The sequence below is a fragment of the Diaporthe batatas genome (assembly GCF_019321695.1).
Source record: "Diaporthe batatas strain CRI 302-4 chromosome Unknown Contig00003, whole genome shotgun sequence".
Taxonomy (NCBI): domain Eukaryota; kingdom Fungi; phylum Ascomycota; class Sordariomycetes; order Diaporthales; family Diaporthaceae; genus Diaporthe; species Diaporthe batatas.
In genome coordinates this window covers 4,860,482-4,882,749 of record NW_025408550.1, presented here as the reverse complement: position 1 = coordinate 4,882,749, position 22,268 = coordinate 4,860,482, and the positions used below count along the sequence as shown (strand labels likewise).

Genomic DNA, 22,268 nt, shown 5'->3' with positions numbered 1-22,268 from the left:
TGATCTAGACGGAGACATTGGGCGTCTGTCTCCTAAATTCACCTCCCTGCCAGGTTGCAGAGCTGAGTCGCGATCAGGTACCCTTCTCGGGGTAGGGGTCATACTTCTGTCTCCGGGACTTCACTTGTTGGCCACAAGATCCTGCCAATATGAAAGACACTCGACCTTCAGGCCTTGACTCAAATGCGCTTTTCGTCACGTCGACTTATTAGCTATATTACCACCGCAGCCAGGGGAGACTCATAAGAGGAGATATATTTCCGGAGTTTTACCGTTTCCCCAACTAACAACGTCGTGCTAGCTGTGGACATGCAGGGAAGACAGACGTCAATATCACAAGTTCGTCCCATTTCGACAGTGTTATGCCCCAGGTTTCCCCGCAGAATACCCCAGACCACAACCACCGCCTCGGAACCAAGCTTGTACTCACTCGCATGGATGTGACATGCATCTGCAATCTTCTCTGGGGTACTTCACGCCCTTTTCCCGATGCAGCAAGCACCAACTTCACCGTTCCATTAGCCACCAGGCGTCTCCTCACCGATGGTGCCGGATCTCGTCACCGCGATGGGACACGGCCCCTCTTGAAAACCAGAAGGGCCGATTGCCTCACAGTATAAACTGTCCAATAATCTCCAGGCACCCGGTCGAGTAGGATGCCCGCGGCTTAACCCCTCACGGGATGGGTGAACCCAGCGCGAGTTGACCCGAGTCTTCATCGTCATACCGGATGTTCCGTGTCCCACGGGGTGAGGAGCAGCCGGAAAGTGGACTGGAGACCTTGATGTGAGCGCTGCACAGATCAGCAATAAAAACTCGGTTCCACCCGACGCGAGTGAATCCTCAACGTGATGTCTTGCGCCGCAGCTCCGCGAAACCCCTCGATCTGTGCCAAATTCTCTCTCCAAGCATGAAAAGCTCTCTGCTATACGGCCTCATTGGCCTTCTCGCTTGGGGAGAAGTAACAAATGCCCAGGACATCATCACAGATGATGTTGTTTTCTATGGCCAGTCTCCACCAGTATACCCGAGTCCCAATGGCACCGGTAGGGGCGACTGGGGCGACTCTTACACCAAAGCGAGAGCCTTCGTTGGCCAGCTCACACTTGAAGAAAAGGTGTGCTTCGCACAACAAATTTAGACCGCACAGCCTTCGAAACCCCTACAAAATCAGAAGGCTGACCTTGCGTATACTACATACAGGTCAACTTGACCGGTGGTATCACCTCATCAACAGGCTGCTCGGGTTTCATTTCACCTATTCCGCGCCTCAACTTCCCTGGGCTATGTCTCTCAGATGCGGGCAACGGCTTGCGCAGCGCAGACTACGTCTCCGCCTGGGCAGCGGGCTGGTCTGTTGGCGCATCATGGAATCGAGAACTCGCCCACCGGCGCGCTTTGGGGATGGGCCAAGAATTCTACAAGAAAGGTTCAAACGTTCTCCTTGGCCCTGTCGTTGGCCCCCTCGGACGTATCGCGTCTGGCGGCCGCAACTGGGAGGGATTTTCCAACGACCCATACCTCACAGGACAACTCACATACGAGACTATAGTGGGAGTGCAGTCCGCAGGGGTGATCACAAGCGTCAAGGTAAGTCTGCTGCACCAGCCTAGGCTAGGTGCTGTGTTTACAGGCTGACAAGAGCAACAGCATTTCATCGGCAATGAGCAGGAGACGAACCGCAACCCTGACGGGAACGTCTCCTCTGTCTCGTCCAACATTGACGATAAAACCATCCACGAATTGTACCTCTGGTAGGGAAGCTTTATCTTTACATAGCCCGCAGCATTTCAGCTGACTTGTCTCTTGAAGGCCGTTCCAAGATGCAGTGAAGGCCGGGAGTGCCGCGCTGATGAGCTCCTATAATAAAGTGAGAATCCTAATTTAACTACTTTTCTTACTGTATTTCAATGTTGGGTTCTTACTTAAGGCTATCACCCTATATTTTGACAGTAACAGATCCTAGCTGACTATATGTAACAAGGTGAACAACAGTTGGGCTTGCGACAACAGCTACACCCAGAACGGCCTGCTCAAGACGGAGCTCGGCTTCCAGGGTTTTGTCGTGTCGGACTGGTTTGGGCAGCACTCTGGGGTTGCGTCGGCGCTCGCGGGCCTTGACATGGTAATGCCCAGCGGTGCGACGTACTGGGGGGCCAATCTGGTTGAGGCAGTGAACAACGGCTCAGTACCCGAGGTCAGATTAGACGACATGGCCACACGAATTATTGCAGCATGGTATCAGATGGGACAGGACTCGAGCGATCTTCCGGTGCCGGGATCTGGCATCCCCGAGGACCTGTCTCAACCGCACACAAGAGTGATCGGATGGAACGCCTCTTTCAAGGATACGCTCTACCAGGGCGCGCTCGAAGGCCACGTTCTCCTGAAGAACGAGGGAGCTTTGCCACTCAAGTCCCCTGAACTCATCTCTGTGTTCGGCTACTCTGCCAAGACCCCAGACAAATACAGCGTCGGAAGTTTCGGCTTCAACTCAGGCTCATACCCTCTGGCATACGGCCTAGATTACAACGGTACAGGCAGCTTTGTATTCGGCGACACGTCAGGAATCGCGCGGAACGGTACAATCATTTCTGGTGGAGGCTCGGGGGCAAGTCAACCACCGTGGATCTCCTCTCCGTTCCAAGCGCTCACGGAACGAGCGCAGGAAGATCTCACTGCGCTACAATGGGACTTCCACAGTACCAATCCCTACGTGGATGCTACCTCGGATGCATGCATTGTCGACGTCAACGTCTTCGCTACAGAGGGCTCAGACAGGCCGAGTCTGAGGGACGACTGTAAGTGAGCTTGAGCGATTCTTCTGCTTTCCAAGCTGAGCTGGGTCGTCATTCCGACGGGATTGTCCCAAAGCCGGAAAATGAGTATACACGATCCATTGATTTCTAACGGCTAATTTGAAATAGACACGGACAGCATCATCCTCAACGTGGCAGCCAATTGTAGCAACACGAGTAAGTATCACTTTTCACCTGTGACGGATCCCCGTCCTTTATGTTTTGGAATGTTCTAGAACACAACAATTTAGGATACGTAGCAGGACTGACGTTGTCACTAGTTGTGATCTTCCAGAATTCAGGAGTTCGTCTTGTTGATCGGTTTATTGATCATCCGAACGTGTCAGCCTTGGTCTTTGCCCACGTACCCGGCCAGGACAGCGGCAAGGCGCTCGTTTCGCTGCTGTACGGTGACGAGAACTTCAGCGGCAAGCTTCCCTACAGTGTCCCGCGGAACGAGAGCGACTACGCGGGCCTTCAAAACGCAACAGAGCCAGACGGCATCTACGCGTTGTTCCCTCAGAGCGATTTCTCCGAGGGGGTATACATCGACTACCGCGCCTTCGACGCGAAGAATATTACGCCCCGGTACGAGTTCGGCTTCGGCTTGAGCTACACTAGTTTCGAGTACAGCGATCTCACCTCCGCGATATCTTCCAGCGTCAGCACCGACGAGTATCCCACAGGCGAGGTGCTTGAGGGTGGCCAGGTTGACCTGTGGGACGTGGTTGCTACCGTGTCCGCGACGGTAACGAACTCTGGTAACAGCACGGGTGCTGAAATCGCACAGCTATACGTGGGGATCGCGGGTGGTCCGGTCAAGCAGCTGCGCGGATTCGAGAAGCCAGTGCTGGAGGCTGGGCAAAGCGCAACTGTCGAGTTCTCCTTGACCAGGCGAGACCTGAGCACGTGGGACGTTACGGCACAGAAGTGGCATTTGCAGAAGGGTGACTACCTGCTGTACGTGGGATCGAGCAGCAGGGACTTGCCGCTCACAGGCAAGTTGACGATCTAGTGTTGTTATTTAGGGAATAAAGAATATAAGAATATTTTAACTATATAATAACTAATATAATTTATTAATTATTAGTTCGCTTTCTTTTATTAAAGAAAGAAAGAAGGTAAAGAGATTATTATATAGTATAAAAATACTTTTTTAGTTATTAATAAATTAACCTTTTTTAAAAAAAATCTTATAAAATAAAATGTTATTCTATAGGAGGTTTTCCTTTCAGAGATTATCCTGGGGACCGTACTTGTATAGTTAGGTGTAAACACGGGTTTGTGACTGCGAGAATCCGGCTGTGTGCAACTTGGAACTGTGGTATTTTGACCGGAACGTCCTTTGTGCAAGCAGTCTCAGGATCCGTCTCATCTGTCGGGTGCAAATTTCTTGAGCAGAGACAACTAAGTACTTAGGTCCACGAGATCACCCAGATCACCCAGATCACCCAACCACATGTGGTACCTGTGAGTGAAAAGGCAATTAGCAAGGCTCTCCATCCTCCAACGGTGACGCGAGACAGTATTGAAGAGGCGTGATCTCAGACTCTAGCATCGGTTTCATAGGGTAATGAGCCCTCAATCCCGTCTTGAAACATATTATTGGGGTAATGCATTCATCATGTACGCCTTCAATGCCAGGGTGGGCGTGTGTATTGGCTGTGTGGAGGGAGCTCACCTGATGAGATTGCACGAGGGGCCCAAAAGTCCGATGCGTCCCCCGCGAGCTCAAGTAGGCAGGACCTAGGTAGTAGTAGCTGCGACGTACATGCCTCGAGACAATGCCGCCGCACACTATATGGCGTCTCCAGACAACCCGTTTATTAGATAGGCGGCACAGCTTCCCTCGGGTCAAGAAGGGCAAATGGCTGCGAGGGAAAAGATGAAAGGTCTTGGGTGAAAAGCTTTGCCAGCAAGAAAGATGGAGCTCCTGCTGAACCGTGCCGAGCTCTGCCCCTGCGGATTAGGTCAGCGCTTCTCCCGGGGCCAGGTCCGCTGTACCAAGCTTGCCCAGGTACATCTGCAGTGCCAAAGGTGTGGGTGGGTGGGCCAAGCACCTAACTGAATTAGGTGGGCGATCTGACGGCCCACAACTAAAGTCCACACCCCGGCCCACGCGGCAGCTGTGTGGGCGAGAGCGCTTGAGTGCCTGCCTCGCCCTGGGAGGCCCCTGTCTGCCTGGTTGGCCCATGACGACCGGCCCAGGTGCCTGGTACTGTACTCGGGACGGGAGCACTACGCTTATTAGGCGATCGATCCAGCTGCTTCCTTTCTCCATCTCGAAAGTTGATCACACTGCTTACCACAACAGCAAATCCAGCCCTGGTACCACCCCTTAGGCTGCGCCCGCAACAATGCTTTCAAGATACTTATTGACCCTTGGGGCGCTGGTCGCCCATTCCGTTGCTCTGCCCAGCTTCCAGCGACCCCTGGCAACAGCGGCCGACAACGACCATGATGACGACGACGACGACACCCCGTTGCCACTGATCGTCTGGCACGGCCTGGGCGACTCGTACGGAAACAAGGGCCTGCAGGAGGTCGCTGCCCTCGCCGAGGAGGTCAACCCTGGCACGCTTGTCTACTTCGTCAAGCAGGGCTCCGACGCCAACGCCGACCAGCGAGCCACCTTCTTTGGCAACCTGAACGACCAGGTCGATAAGCTCTGCAGCGACCTGGCCGCCGACCCCATCATCTCCACCGCGCCCGCCGTTGACGGTAAGCACCACTCTTCGCCTCTTACGGATCCCCGCCCTCCGTGTTTTCAGATGTTCTAGGATGCAACACTCTATGGCCCGTAGCAGGACTAACATCACCTCAGCCCTAGGGTTCTCGCAGGGTGGCCAATTCCTGCGTGCCTTTGTCGAGCGGTGCAACTTCCCCCCCGTCCGCTCGCTCGTCACCTTCGGCAGCCAGCACAATGGCATCACCGAGTTCAACGAGTGCTCGCCCACCAACTTCCTGTGCAAGGGCGCCATGGCCCTGCTGAGGGGCAACGTCTGGTCGTCGTACGTCCAGCACAACCTCGTCCCCGCTCAGTACTACCGGCCCACCGGCAGCGAGGCCGACTACCAGAGCTACCTCGAGAACTCCAACTTCCTGGCCGACATCAACAACGAGGGCCGCGAGAAGGACCTGGCCTACAAGAGGAACCTGGCGAGGCTCGAGAACCTCGTCCTCTACATGTTCGAGGAGGACAAGACCGTCATCCCTAAGGAGACCAGTTGGTTCTCCGAGGTGAACGGTTCCGAGATCATACCGCTCCGCGCCCGCCGAATATACGAGGAGGACTGGATCGGCCTCAAGGAGCTCGACCGCAACGGCGGGCTGAAGTTCCGCGTCGCCCCCGGTGAGCACATGCAGCTCGAGGCTGAGCTGCTTAACAGCACATTCAGGGAGTTTTATGGGCCTTATAAGAAGACCTTTTCCCGGGATGTCGTGATTGAGGACGAGCTTTGAAGACGGGATTGTTATTGGCTTCTTGGGTCGTTTTGGCTGCTTTTCGGGTTTCCGCTGTAGCGGGTTAGTTTAGGATGGGTTTTGGCGTTCTTAGCTGTGCATTTGTTTAGCCTTCCGTACCTATCGTAGGCATGTCAGAATTGACAAGATACAAAATTTTGATTCGTGGCCATGAGGTGCGCTACGCCGGTGGGTAGCAAAGGCCGGTGCAAGTTTCTCTCTTGCGGTGGTGTAAAAGATGACGACTATCGTGTGATATTTCGGCCAGTGCAACGTCCATAGGCTGGTCCGCCCCATAACCATGGATCGCCTACCTAGGTACGGTCAGCACTGCTCAACTGGCTACCTAGGTACCTAGGTACCTAAGTAGGTACCTACTGACTCGGATATTCCTTGAGAGCACTAGCTTAAAGACACTTGGCTTCGTACTGAAGTGAGCACCTTATAATATGGTTCTGTCTTATCACACTGCTGTGCAGGACCAAGATGGAGCTTGACGGCCCATGTATTTTAAATAACTCCTTTCACTGCAAGGCGGCTTCAGACCATTGAGTTGATGAGTTGCTCGGTCTACGTGGGTATCAATATCTCTTGCACCGACATAGCTCGGATCTTACCTTAGGGGGCTGTACTGTGCAACACTCGTCTTTCAAATCATCACTTCACGGAACAAGTCAACCATTTGGCTCAACTTAAATACAGGCTTAGCTTATATTCAAGTCGTAGAAGCATGGTTTGTTATATGTGGAATCAAGGCCAATGGAGGTCATGATGGCCTGGAAAGTTGGATCCTCAAGATATCCTCACGTGAAAAACTCTGGCCCAAGGTACATGTCTCTTAGCTCTAATGTCTGTGACTAGTAGATTGTACAATGTAGTAGTTCCAGCACGCTCCAACTTTACTAGAAGTTTTGAGCGGCTGCTCCTGACAACACCCCAACCTGTCAGAAACCTGTATTCCACGCTCGATGAAGCGCCCAATTGTTATTTTCTGTGCTTCTGAAGAAAGTGTTGCTTTCCACCCATGGAAAATCTGGCCCAATTTCACAAAGTGCAAGTAAAATGTTGTCGCCAATAATATGTTACCTTGACTGTTTATGTTTCTTGATCATTGTCGTATCCGAGCCCCTTTGGAGTATATCTTCGAGGGTTGCCTTGTAAATTGGGTCCCGTTTCTTTGAGTGACGTTACTGATGCGATCGCACGTCGAGCCTGATGCGTTAGACATCAACTGGGTGATTACCGACTGCACATGTGGTCTTCCCAGCAAGGGTACAGCCGCAGAACATCTCCAAGGCAGTACATGCGGCCAGATCCACAAGCGAATATCGGATCCCTTCTGGTCTCCCTCAGTCAAGCTCGTGAGAGACAGATTGGTAAAGGGCCGGGTCGCTCGCGGCCGGCGGAACATCGCTGCCTGCTGCCTGCTGCCTGCTGAGGGTTTTTCACTGTCCCCTTGCTTTTTGCCCACATAATTTACTCCTGCTGATGTGATGCAGGTTGGTATGTCGTGTGGTGGACAGGTGGGATGGGACATTTGATGCAATGCGGATCAACCATGTGCCATGTTGGATCCGTAAGATGGATCCGCAGGAGCAGGAGCAGGCGCTGCGGTTGCAGGATCGAGGGGTCGTATGGCGGTCGCGTTGTGTATCACCAGCCTTTCGACCCAATGGCGGCCAAGTTACGTGACGTTGAAAGGTCTTGACCACACAAAGGCAAAGTAGGACAAGGTGGAATCGGATTTACACCAGCCAGTGAGGCGTCGACGGGGAGTCTGTGGGGCCTTGGCGCCCCTAAGGATGGCGCCCCGGGCTTATAAATCGGGGCGCGCGCCTCCCTAGCCGGGAAGAGTGCTTTATAAACAGCCTCGATGGTTCAATTTGTCGAAGTCATCGTGTTAGCACAGTCGGCGGGGGCTTGCTAATGGCCCGCGCTCGTCGCACGTCTTGGTCTGTGATGAGGGGCCGGCGCTATTAATCAATGACTCTCACCAGATATGTTTCTGGATGAACCCCTCCCGGGCCTGTGTTGAGCGGTGATAAAAGAGACGCAGGCCGCCCGAATCTTGTTGAGCCAGGATGTGTGGACCATTGCATCTTTCACCTAGCCCTCTAATATATCAGACTCAGCAAGGACTATCGAAACATAGATATATCCGACTTTTCCCAGCTTCACACCAAAGAATCCGCATATCATGACTACCATCAAGAAGGTCGCAATTGCTGGTGTAAGTCTGCCCCTACCCAACCGTACTCGTCTACAAGACCATGAGCACTAATATACACAACAGGCCAATGGCGCACTTGGCAAGCCTCTTTTCGACGCGCTCGTCAAGGCGGGCTTCGAAGTGACCGTCCTAGCTCGCAGCGCGGGCAAGATCCCCACACTTCCACCAACAGCAACGGAGACCGTTGTCGACTTCGCTTCACCCGACTCCCTCGTCGCCGCCCTCAAGGGCCACGACGCTGTCGTCTCCGCGCTGGGCTCCCAGCCGGGAACAGCACAAGCACAGAAGGCACTCGCCCAGGCTTCCGCAGACAGCGGCGTCAAGCGCTTCATCCCCTCCGACTTCGGTAGCAACCTTGACAACCCAGAGGTCCGCAAGCTCGCCGTCTTCAAGGACAAGATCGAGCTCCGTGACGAGCTAGTCAGGCTTTCCAGGGAGACAAAGCTGACTTGGACAAGCGTGAGCAACAACGCCTTCCTCGACTGGGGCCTGGAGAACAAGTTTTTACTCGACCCTGTAGAAGGTAAGGCTACGCTCTGGGACGGTGGCGAGAACCTCATCTCGGTCACTCGTTTGGCTGCTGTGGGTCAGGCTGTCGTCGGTGTCCTCAAGCACCCGGATGAAACGGCAAACCGCACCGTTTTCGTGCAAGAAGCCGCTGTGTCTCTCAAGAGGCTGGTCGAAATCGCCAAGGAAAACACACCCGGCAAGACATGGACGGTTGTGGAGGGTAGCACCGAGGACGTCGTGAAAAAGTCCAATGAGGCGCTATCCAAGGGCATTTTCGAGGCCTGGGTGTTCGTCAGCCTCATCTTCCGGGCGGCATTCTCAAATGTCACTGGGGCTCACTTTGCGAACAATGACAATTCCCTGCTTGGTGTACATGAACTCTCCGAGGCGGAACTCAAGGCCGTGGTCAAGGAAATCCTGGCAGGCATACCCGGGGCAAATTAGGTCGAGATGCTCAAGTGCCGGCAAAAGTTGTCTCATAGCAGGGACTGCATAATTGGAAATTTTATAGACGCCGGAAGGCTGATAGCTCAGACAAACGGATCGTCAAATCGATTAAACGTCCCAGACTGTTCTACTGCTTCTCATAGATTCGTCGTGATCAAATTTGTACACATTTGCAATGCGGCCGCGGTTTACAGGTTGCCAAGTCAGTGATGAACAATAAGTAGCTTGCTGGACAACAGCCTTGAATGCATTTTCTTCAATATTCTATCCAGTGAATGGGTCAAGTGAGGTCCATTTATCTGTCAACAGATTTGGCTAACAGTCCGAGAAGCAGCCAGCGCCCGACCTTGAACGAGGATCTCTTCCTACGGTTGGGCAGCCAATGGCATAACGCCCTGACACCGCTAGTAGAACGATGGCTATTGAATACTGAAGTAGTTAGATCTCATTTGAATACATCAAGTGCGACTGTGGAAGAATCGCAGATCGATACCAGTCGTGCATGCGTGCGTAGTGCTAAGAGGGAAACCAGCAATATTGAGCAATAAACCCTTTTTACTGGCCTTGATTAGAAGATTTGCTAGCCTAGGTACCTAGGTAGTTTATATACTTGATTCCATATAAAGATGCCATGTATGGCCTCGGATGTGTAAAGAATAAGGATGAACCAGCTATCTACTTGATGCCATTGTACCCCGGGCTGGTGGTCGCTAAATGAACATAGACTGTTCAATCACAATTATGTGGTAGATGATGGAAATGCAACCGATTTTCGACTCCAAATGCTTAGAAGATCCCGTCATTCTCCCCAAAGGGATGCCCCTAGTCATTAGCCCTATGGAAAGAAAGGTCGCCAGAGCTCAAAGACCGTCAACAATTTGAGGGAGCAGCTTCTCCGTAAAGTCCCCTGGTGGTGAAGTTAGTCCTGCTACGGGTCCTAAAGTGTTGTATTCTAGAACATTCCAAAACATGAAAGACGGGAATTCGTAAAAGGTGAAAAGTGATGCTTACAAAGAATGGGAGTATAATCAGGCGCCCAAGCAAGGCCGGTCCAATATGTGCTGCGTTGTCCCTGCAGAGCATACAACTTGTTGAAGAAGCCCGCTGAGAGCTCCTCGGGGGATACCTTGGGCACCGTGGAGCCATGATTAGCGAAAGCCACCACCGCTGGTGTTGCAATGTCGTATGTGCCTGCCTGGTCGATGTTGGTGAGCGACTGTATGATGAGTGTCTCAGCGTCCTTGGCTGAGAGCCCAGCTTCTCCGATGATTCGTGTGCTCCAGAGGTCGCGGTCTCCCTGGCGGTCAAAGGCGTCGCAGAAAGAGCCTTCGGGAAGGTAGAAAGCTGAGGAGTTGTCAGGGGAGTTGCGGATTCCGGTGACGTCTGTAGGGAGACCCGTGCCGTTTACGACGCCGACATAGAGTGTCTCCCACGAGAATTTGTTGAAGAGCGTTGTCTCGTTTTCGTCCAGGTCCCAAGGTGCGGTATTATCAGGAGACGGGGTTGCGGCAAATAGAATTCTCTTGGCTTGCACCGTCCTTTGCCCGGTAGGTGTTTGGATCGTGGCAATAACACCACCATCAGTGCGTTGGCTTGAGGCAATGGTAGATTGCAGCAGGACATCGTCACCTAGAAAGGTGAGGACTCGGTCGAACAGTGTTTCCGATGAGTACGTCTCCGGCCACTTAAACGACGGGCCGGTGATCCCGAGACCGAAGGCAGCAATCTGTGGTTTGCCGGCAACGGACATAACAAACCATGTGGGAGTGTTGAGCGCGTCGGAGAGCCAGAGTAGATTTCGAAGAATGCCAAGGGAAGCTCCAAGGTCGTGCTTCTCTAGAAATTCGCCGAAGGGTAATAGTAGATCCCCAGGGACATCGCCAGTCTTGAAATACCCATTCTCGAACCACGGCTGGTACTCAATGGCCAGCGCCAGGTACCTAAGAAACGCAATTGGTATTCCAAGCGGGTCGACTGGGCCATAGTCAACATCAACTGAAGTTCCAGATTCAAAGTCAACGTTCTTAGTTAACAACAAGAGTTCGATATAGTCAGTTAGGTCAGGGTTGATAAGGTCCATATCGAAACGCTTGAAGAAGTCTGCAGTTGTCTGACGATTCAGGTATGCTTGAACGCCATAGTTGACCGGGCGATCATTGCCCGAAGAGTATGTGTGAACGTGGCCGCCCTTTTCGTATCTCGTCAGTTATCAATATTGAAGCGCCTCGGAGGGATGGGAGCCGCCCAGGCGACAAAGAATATACTGACCATTCGATTTGTCTTCTCGACGACCAAGACAGTCTTGTTAAAGTCCTCACGGATTCGGACAGCTGCATAAGCCCCCGTGGCACCTCCCCCTACAATGAGCACATCGACCTCGTCTGCTTGCGCAAAAGCGCCAGCTCCGGCCGAGGCGGCACAAAGAAAGACAATGTTAGTCAATCTCATGGTGAATCTGGAGGAGAGTGACGAGCGTGGGTGGGCATTATCAGGATGAACTGCCAGGTGCGAGTCACGGCTATGTACCTAGGTAATATATATCCGCTGCCAATCTCCTTACCAAGTTCCCACGTCTTCCGCAGGCGCCGCGCGTGTGACGGCAGAACCTTGGAATATCCGAGAACAAACATTAAGCTTTACAGCGGTCATCACCCGACAGCATTGTATTCATTTGTTCCCGAGGTCCCTGAGTCGTGTGATCTTATGATGGTCCCGCTGCGTCCGAAAGGGCTGCGTGCCTCTTTATTAAGGGTTTTGCCGAAAGCTACCGCGTGAAGACGGACCCGCACAGCTACCCCCCTGTGTCCAACGCATACGATTGATACACATCGGGCCATAGGTCGTGAGTGCCAGCCGGAGAGGCTGCATCTCACTATCTTGACAATAAAGTGTATAGACTCTTACGTGGTTTCGCTTCTATTCCGTATACATCCAAGGACATACATGGCGCCTTCATACGGTGGTAAGCACTCAAGACCCAGCGCTTGGAAAGAATACAATGTCGATAACAATAGTTATAATACAATAGTATAGACTCTTACCTTTGCCAATAAAGCCTGTTGCTGCATTAATCCGACACACACATGGGATCATCTGGTCATAGGGTAGCTGAGATTACCCGAATTAAAAGCATGCTACAAATGACATTTGTTGACGGGGTGCACTCTATCATCAGGCCAAAACAGACTTTACAGATGAAAGCTCTTGGTGTGAGGTGGCTTGGCTGGGCAAGGAGCTTGACCCTTGAGCCGGCCGTCCGATGTCTTCTGCCAAGCATCTCTGGCCGAGCACATGCAACCTTGGAAGTCCCGGAGTAGGTCAGTTACCTTTGTGTTTACGCAGAGAACTCACTAGGTACTCACGTGTGGAGATATACGGCTGCATCGGTATGAGGGTAGTAATCCCTATAAGTAAATACAGATTTATTCCTAGGCACCATTAAAATGTGAGAGACCTTCTATTATATAGGCTTACTTTAGGGATTTACTATAGTAAACATTCAAAGATCTAGCGCTTTTCCTTTTTTATCTTTTTTTTCTAAAAAAAAAGGGGGGGGAGGGGGGACGTGATTCTGCCTGGCCACGTGTGACGGTACGGGCTTGTAGACTGCTAGAGGTAACCAATTGTCGAATTGGTTATTATGGTCTTTTGGCCGAGCGGTCTATTGCGCCAGCAGTCAGTAGGTAAGCCGTCTCACCACGTAGCCTTGGCCTCATGCCGTACCGACAAGGCTACCTTCAAGCTCGTTCTAAAGTTGGCAGGAAGCACGCCTCCTAACGGCACCGTTGACTAACCTAGGGTAGAATCGTCAATAGACGGCGAAGCAGTCATATGGTGACACCGATCGTATTTTAACTATATTTATAGACACGGTATCTTTTTTTTTTTTAAAAAAAAAAATGCTGGGTCTTAATCGTTTACCACCGTATGAAGGCGCCATGTATGTCCCCAGACGTGCGCGGATTAGAAGCGAAACCAGTCATATGGCTAGACTTAAGATAGTCTCCTAGGTAGGTATTTAAATGAATCCTTTGAAGGAAACCCTAGCCAAAAGCTTCACCCATCACCACCAAAGAAGGCCCTTGCCAAGTTAGCTAACGCTATACTCCCTATCCGAAGCAATCACTGCTATCTTAAATACCTAGGTAAGAAGCTAGAATGCTAGTAGATTATAGTGAATTAGCAAAAAACCTCTCGGACCATTGCACATGTGGCTTAGAAGACATTGAATAGTTTTATCCTAATCACCAGTACTAAATGTTGACTGACAACATTGGGCCGAGAGCAACTTTGTGTAGTTGTTAATAGATTATACAGAAAAAACAAATAGCATTCCTGATTCTGGATCTTGTCTCACTGGGAGTGATGCCTCTCGGCCATTTCTGTGCGGTAGCCACGTACCCACATACTGTGTTCTCTACACTATTATTAGCACTGAATTCTTTTTAAAAGCACTGGGTCTTGAGTGTGCACCACTGTATGAAGGTGCTATATGTCTTTTATATGTATAGAGATTTTTTTATATGTATGGGGATTAAAAACGAAACCACATGTATAGAGATTAGAAACAAAACTACTTGTCTTGCAGAGATTCCTATAAAAAAAAGCCCATTGTTATTGTTTGATTTCTTGAAGATAAGTCAGCGCACCGGTCTGCGCACATCCCCACCAACGCACATATATTTCCCACTAAAAAGGTTGATTTTTACTAGACTTTATTTAATTTTATAAAAATACTATATAAATAAATTTAATACTATTAAAAACTAGATTTTTTATTTATAGTAAATAAAAATTTAAATTTTTAATAAATATTACTATAAGTTAGAAATAAATAATTAAAGTTTAATATTTTCCTTCTTAACTAAATAACTAATAATTAATATAGAAATTAGTTAAGATATTAAAATTTAATTTTAAATTTAATTTAATTAAATAATAATATAAGTTTTATTATAAAAATATATATTATTATAATATTTATATATATTTTAAAAGTTTCTATTTATAGAGATTTATTAGAATTAATTATTAAAGATTTAAGAAAAGTGGAGTAAAAGAGTGAGGGAATTTACTCCACTTTTTAAAATCTTTAATAATTAATTCTATTAATTTTCTAAAAATAGAAACTCTTTTAATTTTAATTTTAATAATTTTAATAGATTTTTTATATATAATAAATTATAAATAGTATTAAAAACTATATTTTTATAATAACTTAAAGTTTTAAAAATATTTCTTATATTTAGTAGGAAACTTTAAAAATAGAAATTTCTAACTTTAAATAATTCTTTCAAAAATACTTACTTATTCTTTTATTATGAAAAGCTATTATATATATAAATAAAAAATAAAGATTTAAATAAAATAACTTATTTATTTTTAATATTTAAATAGATTTATTTATTAATAAAAATATAAATTTTATATATTTTAATTTATTATTATAAATAATATTATTTAGATAATAAAAACTATATTATTATATAAATATTAAGTATACTTATAATATATATTTAACTTAGAATTTTAAAAGTTATATAGAATTAATAATAATATATTATATAGTTAAGAAATAATGTGCGTTGGTGGGGATGTGCGCAGACCGGTGCGCTGACTTAGTTGTGCGTCTCAGAACCTCTACAGCTCAGATAGTAGTAATGAAATGAGAACATGCCTACATGTAGATTCCCATCTCGAACTCCAGCTCCTCGACATCTCCGAAGCTTATTGGGGAGGGTTCCATTTCACTTTCGACGTCTACCACATCAGCCACCTCGTTTACACCCCTGTGTTTGACCGATGTCGGTCTTGTGCTGTTAGTGCGACGTAGCCTTGTGGTTTCTCGCGTTGCACTCACCCATGCAAGGCTCATCTTCGCAATGTCATCGCGAATTTCGCTCTCTGGACGCCCCCATGCAGCCTCTGACGTGGTTTCTTCAAGAGGCGTGTTAGGAGGCCCGAAGTCATCAACATCGAAGAGGACCTCCGCAGTCTGCCTTGAACTTGTGCTACCATTTGGAATTGCAGGACTGGAGTTTAGCTTTCGGCAAGCAATTTCCTTCGTCGCAAATTCGTGCATATGGGCGAAAGGCTCCGTGCTTTTACCCGCAGAATGCTCTTGTAAAGCCTCGAGGGCTGCTGTCGAGAACTTTTGTATTTCCGGATCAGCGTTGCTCCAAGGGTTAACTTCGTGTTGGCACCCTTCACCCATCCCACAGTGAAGGTCGCTGATTGGTGGCCCCGTGTTAGACTGCGTGTTTTTGGCAGCAGAAGAATCCGCCATGGAGGGAAAATGGAACACGGATGGGGCTCGTGACACGACGGGGAGTGAGACAAGAGGAAAATGGATGCACCCCCAACCTCAAAGTGGATTTGACTTGTATTGATCGATGAGCCGAGCTAGGGTTTCTAACTCGGGGCACAACAGAGTAAATCAAATGTCCAGACAAGAGGATCGGGTTGATCAACAGACTTCATTCGTCCATACGAGAGCAAGCCTGAGCGACCATTTTATGTGCAGCTTCTTTCAGCGAGTATCTGATCAAGTGGCTAGTCCTGGTGATGTCTGAGCGGAAGACCACAAAGTATTTGTTCCTCGCGCTTTGTCTCTGATGAATGAGGCCCTTGAGGATCAATGCATTGTCCCGACCGTCCCTCACAGCTCACAAATCACACAAATGAGTCTTCTTTGAAGCCCAGACAATTCAATGCCTGCAACTAAGGTCAGCGAGTCTCTTCAAAGAAACAAGCGCATTGCCGGGTCTTGGTTCTTACCTGATCTGCCGTCATCCTCTTCGAGTCATATCTCACCAGCGATGCGATCATATCTCTCAAACCCGCCTCTACGCCGGTTAGAATGCCCTCCCACGACTGCCCCTCAAACACTCGGTAAATGTCAAAAGGTGGCGTCCTATAACTGGCAGCCTCAGGCCAAGTCTCCCTCGTAGGCGTACCAATGGTCTTGAAGATGCTTAGTATGAGCCCCAACTGGTTCCCATCTTCATGCGCTGCGCGCGACTCGAACAGGGGCTTGGGCGGGGTTCGCACGCATTCCGCGAGCATACAGCCTGCAGCCCACAAGTCCACCGGCGGCCCGTACGACTTGTCCCCAAAGAGGACCTCGGGTGCGCGGTATGGTCCGGTGCCAATATCGAGGATCTTGGCGGAAGCGGGTTCGGTAGCGGCAGACAGCTCCGGGTGCCATGCGGTGCCGAAGTCGGACAGGTAGGCCGGGCCATCTGGTGACTCGAGGAGGATAGCCTGCGGCTTCACGTCGCGATGGACGATGCCCTCCTTGTGTATATCTGCCAGAGCGCGGAATACGTCCATGAATATCGTTCTCACCTGTGCATTGGTGGGGGGCCCACGCTCGAGGAGGGTGGACAGTGTCAGGGGCATGAAGGGGAAGACGAGAGTGAAGCGGTCCTCGTGGTCACGGAAGGTCTCGAGGAGGGGGATGCATGGCCTCTTCAGCTGGGCGAGGATCTTTGCTTCGCGACTGGGGTTGTGGGGCTCGACGCCGTGTGTCTCGGTGATGACCTTGAGGGCGCGGTTTTTGTACCGGTATACCTCGGCAGTGACGCCGCTGGCGACGTACTGACAATTCAGGTACGGGCCTATCCTCTGGCCACCCTCTTCGCCTGCATCGTCGTCACGGTGACTGGAGGCACTGGAAGCAGCACCGGGGGATTCTGAAGCTTGCTGTGGTGGCTCTTGATCCCCTGCAGTGAGCGGACTGTTGCAAGCAGCGTCATATTCGGCCTAGAGATGCGTCAGCGCTGCTCATTTCCGGGGGCAAGACCTAGCTAGTACTTGCTCTTGAAGAAGAAGACTTGTAGGCATCGTTTTCCAATGTGAATGCAGAACTGGCTACTGCAACCTTGTGGTTGGACAATATGGTCTGACTAGTCAAGAAGGGTCAGCGACAGAGGCCGTGAGGTTCCAGGGTGCTGGTAGAGAGGACCAGGCTCACGGACATTTTCTGGATGTTGTCATATCGCTGCGAGGCAGTCAGAGAGCCTCGCCAGTCCTGGGAGGCAGGCATAATGACACTGACACCGACACCGACGGAACTCGTGTGTAATAAGCGGATCCTGGTTGAGACACGAAGGCCGTGTCAGTCTCAGCCAGCCGTTGACGAAGCTCGGGCGAGCTCGAGCTCTTGTGGCGGAGGCGTGGGTCTGCTTGCTTGCTGCATCCTCCCCGGTCCCCCCTGCTTGTGGGAGTGCACGGGGCAAGAAAATCACCACAATTGGGCTTTGACTATTGTGTGTGTTAGATTGTCACCTGAGTATAATATCTAATGGACCTACTTCATATATGTAGTGTTTAAACTCCAAAACTCTTGTCCTAAAACGGGTGACCAGCACCTTGGGGGCGGTATCCGTACTCCTTCAACAGACCCGAACCCTTTGTTGGGTCAGGGGTGGAGAAGCCTAGGCACCCTCCCCCCCCCGACGCCCGCAGCATTACCCTGGTGACATCAACATGCATCATTTCCCTAACTGCGCAGGCCAGACGGCCCCAAGCCCAACCAACCCCAAGCTGCGATGAGGTACTACTCAAGCAAAGTAAGTTCGAAGTTATTTGCGACTGTGCGGGCCGCGGCACGAGGCACGAGGCACCCCCGGTCCTTGGGGGCAGGCGAGCAAGATGAACAGGCAGGCCAAATTTACCACGAATTGATGAGCTCCGCGCCGGCGTGCCGGGCTGGGTCGGACTGGACTGAATTGGATCGAGTCGAATTGAACGGAATTGCGCCCATTCCTTCGCATCTCCGCTGGACATTCGAGCGTTTCTTCATCTGCGTCCCCCCCCTGCTCTGCTCCATCATACAGGTAGATTAATGACCTAGCATACAGTACACAGTACCAATCTACCAATCTACCAACCTACCAACCTACCAACCTAGGTACTTAGGTATCCAGGGCTTTAACCCCCCCCCAAGAGGGCAGATCATGTCATTGCAACATCGTATCGGCCCGCCCAGCCAGCCCAGTCCCGGCCAGCCACTCCCAGCGAACTAAGAAAACCACCATCCCCATACCCCATACCAACCTGGAGCTGGACACTTCACATGCGGTCCCAGTGATCTTGGTCCGCATTCCGACATCGCGAGACACACCTCCTTCTGTACATAGTCGTCGCCCCTCGCCTTTGCCCTCGCCCCTGCCCTCGCCTCCCCCGTCTGCCAGTCCCAACCGCTGTCTTGTCGCCCACCCCCCACCGAAGACCGACAGCAGCGAGGTCCCGGGCCTCCTGAACCCCCCGACCTGCCGAACCAAAGAGCCCGCGGACCAATTGCTACCTGATGACTCGCCTGCTCGCGCCCATCTAGATCGCACAGTGTTTGCGCCCAAACGAGTCCTCCATATCCAACCATGGATGACCTTCAGAGATCCGAATACCCAGCAATGCTGGTAAGCACACCCGCGCACCTGTACCGATGCGCCGGCTCGCCCACCTCGTGCTGGCCGGTGCCACCCAACAGCGGCAGCAGCACCAGCACCAGCACCAGCACAACGCCAGCTTGCTAACTGATTCCCCCTCCTCCGCCTAGGCAAACTTGCAACCTGGACAGGCCGTGCAAGTCGTCAACGATCGCCTGAAGCGCATTGGAAAGGTCAACACCGAGATAGCAGACTGGCTCCAGGTATGACGGACCACAACCCGACCACCCAGCCTTCCGAGGTGCTGGCCACGCGAGTCGGCCCAGGGTGCTGACCCACCGCATCATAGGAACGCCGGCGGCTCGAGGACCAATATGTTGCTGGGCTCAAGAAGCTGTTACTCTTCAAGGTTCCCAACGCCTCGTCCGACCTGGGGTGAGTCTGAGTCCGAATGTGTCCTCGGGTCGGCCTTCCTAACAATGCGTCTCTACCCCTCTGCAGCATCTTCCAGCCTTCCTGGGACAAGATCCTCCACTCTACCGACGCCATCGCCGCCTCGCACCACCTGTTCGCCCAACGAATCGAGAAGGATGTCGAGCAGGACCTGCGCCAATTCCAGAACCGCAAGGAGTTCCAGAACATGACGACCATGTTCGCGAATCTGTCTGCCATCGCAAAGGAGCTAGAAGACGCCAGGGAGAAGGCAGACAAGCTGACCAGGAAGGGCGGCAAGGCCAGCGCCCTCAAGGTCGACCAGGCAACCGCGAGACTCGAATCGGCCACAGGACAGTGGGAGTCGCAGGCGCCCTTCATCCTCGAAACATTGCAGGCCCTCGACGAGCAGCGGTGCAACCATCTCCGAGACGTCCTCACACAGCTCCAGACGCACGAGGTCGACCAGGCCGACAGGCTACGGGCTACAGCCAACGACGCCCTCACTACGATTCTCGAGGCCGACACATCGAAGGAGGTTGAAAACTTCGCAAATAGGGCAACCGGCGGCCGAGTAAAGTTCGAAAGGAGGACAGGATCTGGCTCCATAGACCGGACGCCGACAGCGACAAGGCAATCTTCCGTTGGCAACGTGCAGCCCCCCTCGACTGCAGACTCTAGTCTTGCTCCGCCGCAGACCGCAACGTCCTTCAATGATGACGATCGGAGTGACCATTCGACACCTGGGGCCGACAAGTCCGGTTCGTATTTGCCGTGCCGGGTCCCTAAGCATCAGGACGTGACTGACAAAGAGCGCAGAAAACAAGCTACGGAGCCGGATTGGGACAATGCTTGGCCGACGAAGGCAGAGCGTCCATGGAGGCTTTGGTCAACTTTCTCCAGGCAAGAATGCCGGCCCTTTCAATCGAGCATCCAGCAGCCACGGCCGCCTGTCGCCACACACCTCTGCGAGCAACCTTGCTATCTCGACTGGTAGGCTTGATGCCTTGACAGAAGCACCTGATACCCCCAGGCTGCCCAAGCCCGAGGCTACCGAAGAGGCAGCGGCTACTAATGGGACACACGGCGAAGCTTCGGAACAGAATGCACCGGCACGGACCCTGCCCACTGGCCTCAACGGGATGACTGCCGAGGAAATCTTCGATGCGCCGCCACCGCCAGGCCCACCCCCATCGCACTTCAACAAGGAAGGCGAACCCGCCAAGGACGAGGAGGGGTTCACGATACCGACAGCAGCAAATGACCCTATTTCCCAGGCGCAGAGGGATGCGGCAGATGAGGCAGGAGAGGAGCACGAGCAGCTCTTCAAGCTCAACATACAGAACAGCCCGATCGCCGAGGAGGACCCCGACGAGACCAAGGCAGCTCAGCTGAGTGTTGCAAACACCCTCAGCACGATGCAGATGCCTGCGCGCAGGTCAGGCACCGTGCGCGGCCGGCGAGATGTGCGAAACACAATGTATATGCCCTCGCCTCCTACATTGCCCGGGCCGGAAGCCGCTGCGTCCCTCTCGCCGGGCGAACCGACGCAAAACCTACCACCATCTCCCGCATTGCAGGGCGCAGGTAGTAGCATGAGCTCGCGACCATCAGCTATACACACGCTGGCCAGTGAGGCCAGCGTGACCGGGACCAGCGACACGCAGTCAGTCAGGAGTGCGACTAGCCTAGGGGGGATGGCACACGGCAAACACCCGGAGCTGACGGCCCCGGGCTTGAATTCCAGTATCGTTGAGACGGTGTCTGCGTCCTTCGAGGGCGGCGTCTTGAAGTCAGTCCGGATCAATGGGGAGATCGCATTTGCATACAACGGAGACGGCACGATCTCCGATGGTAGGTCGCCCCACGTTCTCGACAGCAGCATGGTGGTACTGATGAACTTGAAACAGCACGCGAAGCGATACGTATCAATAACTTCCCTAGTCTGGAAGCTATTGGCCCCAACCGAATCTTCGTGTCCAGTACACCGTCGCCGGACGAATTCACCCTCGACTTGTCGCATATCCCCAACAAAATTGCTACACCAGGATTCACGTACCGTGTTCACGCCGAAGATCCCACCTCTTCCCACCTCGCGAGTCACTGTCCTCTTCTGATCAACCCGGCCTGGAAACCGACTGGAGACAAGCTCGGTTTATTGCTACAATACAAGCTTAATCCCGACTTCACGCCAAATGCTGAAAAACCGGTGGTGCTTAAAGGCTTCACCATTATGGCCACCTATACGAATGCGCGCGCCAGCGGCGTCCAGACGAAACCCGCAGGCACGCACCTTAAGGACAAGCATCTGGTTTATTGGCGGCTGGGAGACGTTACTCTCCAGCCAGGTGCGGACTGGCAGAAGATTGTCTGCCGGATCATCGGTGCAGAGAACGCGGAGCCCAAAGCTGGCAACATCGAGGCCAGGTGGGAGTACATCAGCTCCGGCACCGCTTGGGAGGAGGAAGAGGATGATGGCAGTCGACCCGGCGGCATCTCGCTAAGCCGGAAGAGGGAGGACAAAGGAAAGGGGAAGGCGACGGCCGAGGACGAGAAGAGCGACAGCGAGGATGACCCGTTCGCAGACGAGAGCGCAGCTGTGAGCCCGAGGACGAAGGACTCGAAAGTTAGCTGGCAGCTGGTGCCGACTGCGAGGAAGATCGTGAGCGGGAAGTACGAGGCGAAATAAGCAGGGGCGGTCTGGGCGAAAATTAAAAGGTAAAAAGCAATGTGCACGTGACGTGCTGATAGGGCGAGCATATTGGCTTTCGACGATAATAGTCGCGATTCGCATACTGCAGGCGACGGCCGGGGGCAAAGTCCTCGGGGCGGAAAGAGAGACTACTGCATTTGCGCGGTCTGAACGATGTTTCTGGCGTGGACGGGTCTTTGATAAGAGACGTGACGCTATATACCACCTCTTCGTACCTTTTCTGACACGTAATTGTGTTTGGTATATCAATCAATCTACTTTGTAAACTGTACACTCAAGAGCCT

The 22,268-nt window shown here is 51.7% G+C and overlaps 6 protein-coding genes across 6 annotated transcripts; 4 read left to right on the top strand and 2 right to left on the bottom strand.

The window, feature by feature from the left end:
• Positions 1-910: 910 nt before the first annotated feature.
• KVR01_002175 (uncharacterized protein) lies at positions 911-3,813 on the top strand (the record flags this gene model as incomplete). Its single annotated transcript, XM_044781273.1, has 6 exons — positions 911-1,117; positions 1,204-1,590; positions 1,651-1,754; positions 1,813-1,870; positions 1,985-2,801; positions 3,059-3,813. 6 exons carry the CDS (start codon positions 911-913, stop codon positions 3,811-3,813), a joined length of 2,328 nt encoding a protein of 775 aa, XP_044647190.1.
• Positions 3,814-5,011: 1,198 nt separating this feature from the next.
• Positions 5,012-6,416, top strand: KVR01_003349 (uncharacterized protein). The gene is made up of 2 exons (XM_044794397.1): positions 5,012-5,519; positions 5,623-6,416. The coding sequence occupies exons 1-2, from the start codon at positions 5,156-5,158 to the stop codon at positions 6,258-6,260; spliced, it is 1,002 nt and encodes a 333-aa protein (XP_044648364.1). The 5' UTR covers positions 5,012-5,155; the 3' UTR covers positions 6,261-6,416.
• A 1,729-nt stretch (positions 6,417-8,145) lies between these two features.
• Positions 8,146-9,465, top strand: KVR01_002458 (uncharacterized protein). Its single transcript, XM_044794829.1, has 2 exons — positions 8,146-8,490; positions 8,554-9,465. The coding sequence occupies exons 1-2, from the start codon at positions 8,458-8,460 to the stop codon at positions 9,442-9,444; spliced, it is 924 nt and encodes a 307-aa protein (XP_044647473.1). The 5' UTR covers positions 8,146-8,457; the 3' UTR covers positions 9,445-9,465.
• A 934-nt stretch (positions 9,466-10,399) lies between these two features.
• KVR01_002440 (uncharacterized protein) lies at positions 10,400-11,895 on the bottom strand (the record flags this gene model as incomplete). The annotated part of the gene is made up of 2 exons (XM_044783831.1): positions 10,400-11,635; positions 11,716-11,895. 2 exons carry the CDS (start codon positions 11,893-11,895, stop codon positions 10,400-10,402), a joined length of 1,416 nt encoding a protein of 471 aa, XP_044647455.1.
• A 3,915-nt stretch (positions 11,896-15,810) lies between these two features.
• KVR01_002910 (uncharacterized protein) lies at positions 15,811-17,758 on the bottom strand. Its single transcript, XM_044784252.1, has 4 exons — positions 17,427-17,758; positions 17,267-17,354; positions 16,225-17,211; positions 15,811-16,161 (listed from the first exon to the last, which is right to left on the bottom strand). The coding sequence occupies exons 1-4, from the start codon at positions 17,492-17,494 to the stop codon at positions 16,120-16,122; spliced, it is 1,185 nt and encodes a 394-aa protein (XP_044647925.1). The 5' UTR covers positions 17,495-17,758; the 3' UTR covers positions 15,811-16,119.
• A 246-nt stretch (positions 17,759-18,004) lies between these two features.
• KVR01_003853 (uncharacterized protein) lies at positions 18,005-22,255 on the top strand. The gene is made up of 6 exons (XM_044790891.1): positions 18,005-18,869; positions 19,010-19,102; positions 19,189-19,274; positions 19,341-20,032; positions 20,091-21,125; positions 21,182-22,255. Exons 1-6 carry the CDS (start codon positions 18,831-18,833, stop codon positions 21,958-21,960), a joined length of 2,724 nt encoding a protein of 907 aa, XP_044648868.1. The 5' UTR covers positions 18,005-18,830; the 3' UTR covers positions 21,961-22,255.
• The last annotated feature ends 13 nt before the right edge of the window (positions 22,256-22,268 follow it).

Bases quoted from the DNA above. Each gene is read 5' to 3' on its own strand.
- KVR01_003349 (XM_044794397.1), top strand. From the start codon at position 5,156: ATGCTTTCAAGATACTTATTGACCCTTGGGGCGCTGGTCGCCCATTCC. The intron at 5,520-5,622 runs GTAAGCACCACT...ACATCACCTCAG, and splicing joins CACCGCGCCCGCCGTTGACG to CCCTAGGGTTCTCGCAGGGT.
- KVR01_003853 (XM_044790891.1), top strand. From the start codon at position 18,831: ATGGATGACCTTCAGAGATCCGAATACCCAGCAATGCTG. The intron at 19,103-19,188 runs GTATGACGGACC...ACCGCATCATAG, and splicing joins AGATAGCAGACTGGCTCCAG to GAACGCCGGCGGCTCGAGGA. The intron at 19,275-19,340 runs GTGAGTCTGAGT...ACCCCTCTGCAG, and splicing joins AACGCCTCGTCCGACCTGGG to CATCTTCCAGCCTTCCTGGG.
- KVR01_002458 (XM_044794829.1), top strand. From the start codon at position 8,458: ATGACTACCATCAAGAAGGTCGCAATTGCTGGT. The intron at 8,491-8,553 runs GTAAGTCTGCCC...TATACACAACAG, and splicing joins AGAAGGTCGCAATTGCTGGT to GCCAATGGCGCACTTGGCAA.
- KVR01_002910 (XM_044784252.1), bottom strand. From the start codon at position 17,494: ATGCCTGCCTCCCAGGACTGGCGAGGCTCTCTGACTGCCTCGCAGCGA. The intron at 17,355-17,426 runs GTCCGTGAGCCT...CTTCTTGACTAG, and splicing joins TATGACAACATCCAGAAAAT to TCAGACCATATTGTCCAACC. The intron at 17,212-17,266 runs GCAAGTACTAGC...ACGCATCTCTAG, and splicing joins ACAAGTCTTCTTCTTCAAGA to GCCGAATATGACGCTGCTTG.